The following is a 10,605-nucleotide window of genomic DNA, read 5'->3' as shown; positions in this document are numbered from 1 at the left end:
GGGCATGTACCTTGGTTGCGGGCACATCCCCAGTAGGAGGTATACAGGAGGCAGCTGATAGATGTTTCTCTCTCATCGATGTCTCTAACTCTCTCTCCCTCTCCCTTCCTCTCTGTAAAAAATCAATAAATATATATTTTTAAAAAAAGAAGAAGGGGGGAAAAAGCAGTCAGGGCTAGGTACCCATGCATACAAGCTATCACTAGCTTCAACAAGAAACAAGCTCATTTGCCGGTTGTGGAGAGGCAGTGCAGGTGAATGGGCTCGGGCAGGCCTGGTGGCCCTCAAATCATCAGGCACCAGGCTCCTTACCTCCTGGGTTCTGCCACCCCTGCAGCACAGGCTCCCCATCACAGTCCGTGGTGGCCAACAGAGCTGAGAGGGAGACTGGCAAATGTCATCTTTACTGTGTGCGGAACTGGGGCTCTGAGGAAGGAGAGTGGCCGTGGGGGAGCACAGTGGGAGACAGTAACGGGGCTGTGGAGAGGGTGCGATGGGAACCGGTGCCAGCCCCTGCCAGGCCACCCACCCAGGGTCTCTCTACCCCTCCCTTTTCAGTGCTTCCTTGCTCTCTCCTGATTTCGTCAGATTCCCTTCCAAATCAATAGGATTTATGACCTCAAAATAGTGAAACTGATTGGGAAAAATGCATCAAACAGCTGCCACCTATATATTAAAAATATGTGGGTTAAGAGTCTGAGTACTAGAGATGCACAAGCCATGTTTCTACTCCTGTCAGCGGTCGGGGGGCTTCTGGCACGCAGCTTAGCCTCTCCGGGGTTGTTTCTCAATTGCGAAGGTCTGCAATAGTACTGACCTCAGAGTTTCATGGTGAAGATCAAAGAATATAATGCAGCAGAAACACTTAACATAGTGCCTGGCACAGAGTGAGTGCTCAGGAAATATTAGCTGCTATTGTCAATATCTTTATGTACGTTCTCTCAGCCAAGCCTCTCCGGAGACATGCCAACGGCTTTCCCTCTGGTCTCACTCCTCACCACACTCTTCAATCGCCTGCAGAGCAGAACTGAGTGAGGCCTCTGTGGTCTCTCCTGTCCATGGAGCTCTGCTAATGGCTTTGGGAAATCTGCAGCCCCATTGGCCCTTAGTGGTGAATAGACTCTTCTCAGATTCCTGGGCCTGTCTTCCTCAGGTTCCGTGATCTCCCAGGAGTTCAGGGACCCTGGGTGGGAGGTAACCATTTCCCCTGGTCCACTGTGGGAGCCCTGGCTCAGTCAGTGTGAGGGCCAGGCCAGCGCTCAAAGGGTTCCAAACCTGTTCCAGGCGCCCTCTGAGTGTGAATGTTATCTCTCACCAGATAAGGGGCTGTGCCCAGCCCAGATCAAACACTTGTTTATCTGCAGGGTGCTGAAAGCCAAACCGCTGCTTCTGTTCCTTCCTGGTCCTTTATTTGCTTACTCTTATCGCCTCTGACCTGTGGTGTTGTTTGCGCACCTGATCTGTTTCTGGCTTGGTTAGACTGAGAGGTGCCCTGCTCCTCGGGGCGGGGAGGCGGAGGGGGGGGGGGGGCGGAATGGAGTGTGGAGTGGACTCCTTAGGTGGCACAGGGAGAAGAGGGCTGGACTAGGGGGTCAGGAGATGCCACCCCCCGAGTCTCTCTCACTTGAGTCTGTCTCTAAGGGATTCTGGGCTCATTGGCCTGCAAGGGCTCTCTCAGAGCTGACATTCCAATCTGCTACGAAAGACCCAGTGTGAGCATTCTTCAGCATAAGGAGAGTTGAAGATTTAAAATGAGCAGAAAGTGTGCGTGCCTTCGGCCTCCTGGGTGAGGGAGAGTTGTGAGTCTCTGACCACACTGTTTATTTTGTGCTGCTTATTTTAGCTGTGTGGTCCACTGAGCCAAAAGGAGGTTAGATGGGAGGCCTGCTCATTGGCTTGTTCGTGCAGAAACAGCTTGAAAAAACAATGACCATATCCCATGCAAATTCAGAGCAAGGAAGGTAGTGGGGGAGGGGATTCTAGAATGTTTGCAGGAAGTTAGGTGGTGGTATAAAGAAGTCCTTACTTTGAGAAATACTACTTCATATTATACTGAGAATTATAGAATCAATTGGTGGTGGGAGGTGGAGGCATATATACTATTTTAGTGTACAAGGTAAGTCCTCACTTTATAAAAAGCCCAATGTTTCCTTCTGGAAGTCAGCTCTCATGGTGCACTAAAAATAAGATTAAATCTAGAATAAAGCTAATCATAAGACTTTTGAAGTGTTATCACATACAGAATGTGACTTTTCATAAACACTCCCATTTGGGGAAGAACCTTCTCTAAGATAATCTTTTTTGAGGCCCAATTTGACATTTGTGCCTACAGTAAACTGAACAGGAAACGTTTTGCCAGCTGCATTTGAAAGACAAAAATCATTTTCTTCTGTGATGAAAGCTTTGCAATGCCCACATTTCCCCACAAGAGGTCAGGGCAGCACAGGGTCTTTACCTTAGGTGAGTGCCTCCTTCCAGGGGAAGACAATTCACCCAAAGTGGTCAGGCAGATGCGACAGTAGAGTCTCAGCATAATTGAAAACTCCAGGTTTTTGCCAGGCCCTTGTCTGGCAATCCATGTGTCTTTCTCCCATTGATATTTCTCTCTTTCTCCCCCTTTCTACCTCCCTTCCACTCTCTCTAAAAATCAATGGGAAAAAATCCTCATGTGAGGATTAAAAACAAACAAAAACCAACCAAACAAAAAGCAGGGATAGATATTTTTAAAGTTCAATTTAATTTTACTTTCATAATTATGTCCATAGTATTGTTTTATCCAAGATTTTGGGCTTTTTTTAAAAGTTAATTTTCTGAATTTAATATTCCAAACAAGTGACTTTCCAAGAACCCCTGAAATCATATGAATTTCATATATTACAAATGTTTTAGGTGCTCTGTCTCTGGAATGCAGGAGGGAGGGTAGGCTTAATGAAACTGTGATACAATTAATACCTGAGCTTAGCCAAAGATATGAACAGTGAAGAAACAAAGTAAGAGGTACTTATTAAGCATTTATAAAGCAAAAGAAGTGACGGTGTTTATTTTATTACTACTAAGTTCAACAAATCAGATCTACCATAGATTTCAAAAACAAATATTTATTCATAAAATATATTAAAAAGTTTGACAAAAAGGTTACAAAACCCCCAAAACTTGAACATCTCAACATCACTTACCATAGTCAACAATGGAAAGTCTCACTAATTTAACTCTGTTTCTAGGTAAAAAAGAGGTCTCTGTAAATCACAGTATTTCATTTTATGAGTTACAATGCTACACACAGTTACCCAAATCTATTTTGACGGCACGCTATGGTAATTTTGTGAAGTAATGTTTTGTACTGAAACTTAGTGACTGTAAAAGCTCTCAAAGTGTATTTATGAAGGTTAATTCACAGTAGTTTCACCAAGGCAAACCATCCTACACCAAACTAAGTGATCCCTACCATGACCATGTGAACACTGAAATGCAACACAGGTGTTTATTATGAAATATGGACTTTGGGATGCAGAACAAATTTAAATATGGTGAAATATAGACAAGTACCAACTTTTATCACAAATGGAGGGAGAGGAACGGAGCTGGCTCTGGACACCTTGGTGCCCCCTGTGCAGCAGCAAACCAGTGACCAACCAGGTGGCTGGAGCTCACCGCTGGGCATTCCACACCGAGAGAGGCGAGCCTGAGGTTTGTATCTGGGCCTTTTTCATCAGTCAAAGCCAGCCTTGTCCAAGGAGAGTCGGAGGATGCAGAGCACATTCTAAATTCTATGAGTGTTCCGCTGGAGGGTTTCAAAGTCCAAAATCTTCAGATCAAATTTTATTGAGTTTTGTAATAATCAGTACTCTCACCATTTGATCAAATGAACTACAGATGCAGAGGCCCCTTTTATCTGGACTCCAGTCCAAACTGGAAATGGGCTGGGTAGACAATGTAACGTTCTGCAAAAGGCTGACGGAACCCGCAACTCCCATCTCTACTCCTTCAGAATCTTTCTTTGACCGCTGAACAGGGTATTCGCTGAAAGCAAGAACAAAGAAGGTATACAGCATGTGCAAAGGCAAAAACTGCAACTACCATTTGCAGAACCTGTCCAAACACTTCCAGAATGGATGGCAGACAATTGATCCATCCATCCTCTGAGCTCCAGGCCAGATCCTAGGACCTCTGTGTACCACTCTATGGGCAGGCACTGCTGGGAGGAGATTTTAGACCTAAACATCATTGCTTCAAAATGCAAAAAAAAAGCCATTCTGAACCCTGTGATTTTCTTTCAGCTGAAAAGATAAATTTATAAATAAGAAGAGTTGAAGGTGAACAAGTTATAAATACTATTTGGGCTAAATTTGAGAGAAGGGGAAAAGAAACATCCCTCCCAGCATGGAGATGTGTTCCTAGTGAAATACTGGGGTTTTGCTCCTCCTTAAAAGGCCTTTTAAAGCCTGTGAGGTATCAACTATGATACTATCTGTATTTTATAAATGCTAAGAAAGGCCAAGAGTTTCAGGATACAAAGCAACTGAGAAGCAGAGCAGAAATACAAGAAGTGATAGGTAGATAACCTACTGTTCTTTCTTCCTCTCAGACTCTACAATTCCTTTTAATAAATAGTCAACAGATTTTTTTTCATATCTCTTGGCAAAAGCTGCAGCAATTTAGTATTTAAAAAATAACAAAGACTTTTTAAACCCACCAGACTGTTAACGTTTTGAGATTTTCAAAATATAAAATAACAAAAAAATCAGCATGTTGGGGGCCATTCATTCATAAAACAATTTCTAAATAACTAGATGAGTTACCTTAGGAATTCTTGGTTAGGTGCTTAAGAAATACTTAGAATTTAATGGAATTACTACCAAGGGAGACTGGCAAAAACCAGATCTCCTTTGCTGGTATAATACCTGAGAGCAAAGCTCCAAACCAATTTGAAGATTAGACTAGATAATCTGTTATGGTAAAGGTTAAAGTTTATTTTGAGATAAGCTACAAATTTCTAATGCATACAGACCCAACTTCACTGATATTAGTTAAATCCACAAGAGTCCAAAATTTCAGCTATAAACGTGGTTGCATATCATAAGGAAAACAATTCCACGTGTGGATTGCAAAGAAAACTTGGACTCAGTGCTTCAAGTTAGCAGCCTAAAGAGTTTGGTCCTCAGGTAGAACAGTGAGGTGCCACTGCATGGCTTACAGGGATCTGCAGAGTTGATCCCAGAGGAAAGACGGGGTTGGAACGATCAGGGAGGAACAATGGACAAAGGTGCTGAGAAAAGGGAAATTACCAAATGACCTATCTACCAGGCATTCTCCTAGATCTCTCAACACTTTCCCTCTGCTTTTTATTCACAGAAACTATATAGTTTTGATTTAAAGCATTCACTCCTGGTTTTTGGTCAGCTATATTCCTAAATGCTTTTGTAGCCCTATTTTTTAGAACCCCTTCTAACGTCTACAAGGAGCTAGTAAATAGAAAACTATTTTGTAGCCTGGCCAGTGTAGCTCAGAGGTTGAGCGCTGACCCATGAACCAAGATGTCCCCAGTTTGACTCCCAATAGGGGCACATGCCCCATCTGTGGGCTCAATCCCCAGCGAAGGGCATGCAGGAGGCGGCCGATCAATGTCTCTCTCATCGGTTTCTATCTCTCTATCCTTCTCCCTTCCTCTCTCTCTAAAATCAATAAAAACATACTTTAAAAAAAAAGTATTTTGTAAATGTGAAAGTCCCAGAAGCATTAAAGATGATATTTTTCTTTTATTTCTTTTTTTCAAACATTATCTTTCATTTATAGCTTGTGTTTCTTTCTCTTTTTTTCCCCCTTGGGTGATGTTTACAGAAAGAGATAACCATTAATGCAGTTTTTATCAGGCCTTTTAAATGAGCAGCTACTAGTAACTGCCCTCTTCAGGCCTTTGGGATTCAGAGCGCAGCGCATGGTAAGCTCTCCGTCACTCACCCTGCCTGTGGTATGCAGAAAGCAAACTCAACGACAAGGCTTTTCCTGGAGACCAATCAGGGCCCTTGGGCTCTGTTCTGGTTCTATCACAAGGATGTTATCTGAACTTGGGCAACTGAATTACTAGGATCTAAAACTAACAATTTCAACCCTTTTCCTATCTTCTAGAGGTAGTGTTCTAACAACCTGATTATAATATTTCACAAGAGCCTTTGGTGAAAGTTTTCCCTAAAAACAAACAAACAAACAACAACAACAACAACAAAAACAGCAAAAATCCCTGATTCCAAATCTATAAAAAGAATTGTTCCTGCCCCTGACCACACTACAATATATGGAAGACAACTAAATAACAAACATATTAAATGAGTCAAAAGGTTACTATTTAGTATGTGTAAAAGAAGTAAATTTGTTTTAAAAATGCTTAGAAAATAGCCGAAACCGGTTTGGCTCAGTGGATAGAGCGTCGGCTTGCGGACTGAAAGGTCCCGGGTTCGATTCCGGTCAAGGGCATGTACCTGGGTTGCGGGCACATCCCCACTGGGAGATGTGCAGGAGGCAGCTGGTCGATGTTTCTCTCTCATCGATGTTTCTAGCTCTCTATCTCTCTCCCTTCCTCTCTGTAAAAAATCAATAAAATATATTTAAAAAAAATAAAAATAAAAATAAAAATGCTTAGAAAATAATACTTACATACTACAATAAAATTTAAAATCATAGCAAAATGAACTAAGTCAGAGGAGGAAAATAAGGGGGAAAAGTTCACTCTATTCCTAGTTCATGCCCACCAGGACCCACAAAGGAGCCGGGTGCACAGCAGAGACTTACTACTTCCAGAGGTGGAGGCCGCCGGCGCCTCCCGCTGTCAGGAACAGCTCTCGGTTCTGGGGCAGGTGTCGGACCTGCCACACGGTAGATTTATGAGCCTAAACAGCAGGAGAAGCACACAACCTGTTTATAAGTTTGTATGACAAAGACTGCCCTAGAAGAGAAACCCTGCAAATAAGGAAATTTTCCTTCTATCTTTTCAACTGCTATAAAAGTAATTATTTTCTGGTCCTTCTCTTTATAATGGCTCCAAAGATTTAGAAGAAACCATCAGAAATCAGGAAAAACATAATTTTTCTTTATTGCTTTATGAAACAAAGTTGTACTGGATTTTTAAAAAAAATATGTTATCAGATTAAAAGTCTAAGTTTATAGTACCATATAAACTATGCAAATAGATTTCATACATTTATGTCTCTAGCTCACTCTGAAGAGCAAAAAACAAACAAACAAAAAAAGTAAAATACAAACCACATACTTCTTCCTAAGGGAAAAATAAAGATAGATTGAACTTTTAAAAAATAAACTTTATTGCCCTAGCCGGTTGCTCCGTGGATAGAGCGTCAGCCTGCGGACTGAAGGGTCCCAGGTTCGATTCCGGCCAAGGACACTTGCCCGGGTTGCAGGCTCGATCCCCAGTGTGGGGTGTGCAGGAGGCAGCTGATCAATGATTCTCTTTCATCATTGATGTTTCTATCTCTCTCTCCCTCTCCCTTCCTCTCTGAAATCAATAAAAATATGTTTAAAAAAAAGAAAAAAAATTTGAAGATAACACTATAATTTATAGATAATAAGAAACATGTTGCAATTGTATATAAAACAACTTAGTAAAGTGCTTTATGTTGATAGATACTTAATATACTCTGAAACAACAGTAAAAACAATATTACAAAATATATTTATCTTGTTAAGAATTTAGTTCATCAGGCAGTGGCAGTAATTTACATGCAATATTAATTGCTGTAATAATAAGACAAAATAGGAACATTTGGGAAGTATTACTGAATCGACGGTAGAGTGAGAAAAGGAGTGAATTTTTATTTCCTGAACAACTTACATATTTTAATCTCACGGAAACTATAAATCTGTAACCGACCTTTATTTTTAAAACGGGGGAAGCTCAGACTCACATTTCTCACCCCTCCCTTGCAAATGAGAGGACATTTCAGCATGAATTTTATGCAATCCCCTTACTTCTGACACCATTTTAACAAGTATTTTCCCTTTGCCCCGCTTTCTTCATCTATTTTTCAACCACTGTAATACCATATTTCCTTTTAAGCTTCGTCAAATACTATTCAAAACAAGGCAAAGTATGTATGTATATAAGTGTGAATAAAAGAATAAATACATTTTTGAGCACCTACTATGTATCAATCAGAGTGATAAACACTTTAAATAATTTTATTTAATATAACAACTGGAATGTAAAATAAAATGTGGTTAAATGACAATACATATATGTTGATATATTTTGAAAAGTATATAATTAGTATTATACTAAGGTGTATATTGGTATACACCTAAGAGTATATAATTAGGTATAAATACAAATATTATATATTTATTAGGAAATGCAAGGCTAGGTTTTGTTTATCACATACTTGTCATCAGCTACTTTTTCTATGATTGCTCCTTAAATACAAAATAAGATTCCTAGCCAACTGAGGCCTTTATTATAATCAAGAAGCCTAAAACTGGTAAGCTTTCTGAAAGTACTCTTTGCCGAGAAAACCTTGTCAAGATCCCACAAGAATATATTAAAAATAGCTCCCTTCCCATAAAGACGTGGAAGGCACCTTGGTGACTAAGTCTATTTATTAGTCTAAAACAAGCTAAGAACATTCCTCTTCATAGAAAGGCATTCCCCTCAGATTTACCTTTTCTGAAACAGAAGCAAAACCTTTGGTTGGATGCTGTGTTCTCATGTCAAAAACATGAAACTTCCCTTCCAGAGACGTAGCTACTAACTTATTCATACTTATATCTTTTCTGTCAAACTCCAGGCTACATACCTGAAAATACAGAATATTTATTATTGATGGTCTAATGAATATTATTCAGTAGATTCTTTTAAGCTAAGGAAAACAACTTTAAAATAATTAGCTCATGTGAAAGCATTTAAACTGAATCAATACATTAAAAACTTTTAAACCATAACAAAAAATTCTTCTTGGTTAATAAGATCAAACCACCTTGAGTTCCCCAATTATTGTACACAGTTAAGTCAAGGCTGACGTTAGGAAACAGGAAGGAGCCCCATTCCTCCTGAGAGGCATACAACTCAGGAACCTAAAATCTGAAAGGCTATTACTATTTTCAGGCTTCCTATTAGCAGAAAAAGGCCTCTTACGTGCTCATTTTGATATGACAATGAGCAGCACACAGGTGTCCACAGTCCACCACTGGGGCTGGTGACTCACCAGCTCTGCTATACCACATCTGGGTGTGTGTTCACTTTCCAAGAGAGGGTCCATATTGTCATCAGATTCCCAAAGGGCTCAGAGCCCCAAAAGGTTAAGAACCACTAGTAGAGTGGTTGTACTGAGATGAGTTATTAGAATCACCTTCCTTTTGTAGTAGTTCAGAGGTAGGTGAAAACATGCTCAGAGAAATTAAAAATAATCCAGATGGCCCTAGTTGGTTTGGCTGAGTGGATGGAGCATCGGCCTGCGAACTGAAGGGTCCTAGGTTCAATTCTGGTCAAGTGCTCATACCTTGGTTGCAGGTTCCCTGGCCCTGGTCAGGGTACATGCAGGAGGCAATCGATGTCTCTCTCTCACATCAGTATTTCTCCCTGTCTCTCCCTCTCCCTTCCACTCTCTCTAAAAATCAATGAAAAAATATCCTCAGGTGAGGATTAACATACATACATACATACATAAAATTAAAAGAATCCAAATGTACATTACCCCATTTTTAATGTTTGTCTCCCACCGCAATGACATACTTCTGAGATCAAACAGTTTGATGTCCCCGTTGTCATAGCCAGCACAAACAACACGCTCCTCTTGATTATAAGCATTACCTACAGATCAAGACACAACATTTCAGATCTTTATAAATGCTAATCGGAAGGCTGGTAAAATAATTTTATGAACCGATGCATACAATTTGTACTGAATGAGATTTTACAAAATCACATTGGGTAGAATCTCATGTTACCGATCCTGGCAGGACATCAGATTATTAATTTGGTATTTGATATAGTTATTTTAAAGCTCATTTTCTACTGAAGGGATATGCGAGACTATTATTGGCTTCTAAACACCTCTGGCTGTGGGCCTGAGCCATCTTTAAAGCAATTTCTACCACTATAGTATTTCCTCTACATATTTGGACACTTTCCAAGCTATTCCTTATACTTGAAATTTCCTTCCAATTTCAGGGGTTCAAATTCTATATATCCTTCTGGTCAAAAATGCCCTCTCACCCTGGTCATCTTTCCCTGGGGACTCCTTCTGCATTTGTCCATGTCTTTCATGACCTTTTATCACTCTTACCTTGTACTATAATTTTTAAAAATATATTTTTATTGATTTCAGAGAGAAAGGGAGAGGAGAGAGAGAGAAATAGAAACATTAATGAGAGAATCATTGATCAGCTGCCTCCTGCACATCCCCTACTGAGGATCGAGCCCACAACCCAGGCATGTGCACTTGACCAGAATCGAATCTGGGTCCCTTCAGTCCTCAGACCAATGCTCTACCCACTGAGCCAAACCAGCTAGGGCTGCGCTGTAATTAATATAGATATCATGTCCTCTTTACTAAACTATAAGCATCTTGATGCAAGTAACACATCTGTTTAACCTTTATA

General features: G+C 40.5%; 1 protein-coding gene across 2 annotated transcripts in view; it reads right to left on the bottom strand.

The window, feature by feature from the left end:
- Window positions 1–3,078: 3,078 nt before the first annotated feature.
- Window positions 3,079–10,605, bottom strand: part of WDR92 (WD repeat domain 92) — a 23,456-nt gene continuing 15,929 nt past the window's right edge. Inside the window, exons 5-8 of one of the 2 annotated variants that reach the window (XM_006092988.3) lie at window positions 9,699–9,814; window positions 8,667–8,801; window positions 6,787–6,884; window positions 3,079–4,020 (exon numbers count right to left, since the gene is read on the bottom strand). In XM_006092988.3, coding sequence (XP_006093050.1) covers window positions 3,813–4,020; window positions 6,787–6,884; window positions 8,667–8,801; window positions 9,699–9,814 — 557 coding nt within the window. In that variant the 3' untranslated portion in view covers window positions 3,079–3,812. The remainder of the gene's footprint in view (window positions 4,021–6,786; window positions 6,885–8,666; window positions 8,802–9,698; window positions 9,815–10,605) is intronic. The other variant, XM_023757448.1, reaches the window with a different exon arrangement.

This window comes from Myotis lucifugus, unplaced genomic scaffold, assembly GCF_000147115.1.
Source record: "Myotis lucifugus unplaced genomic scaffold, Myoluc2.0 scaffold_108, whole genome shotgun sequence".
Lineage (NCBI taxonomy): Eukaryota > Metazoa > Chordata > Mammalia > Chiroptera > Vespertilionidae > Myotis > Myotis lucifugus.
The sequence above is the reverse complement of the archived record's forward strand: the minus strand, read 5'-3'. Positions and strand labels throughout refer to the sequence as shown.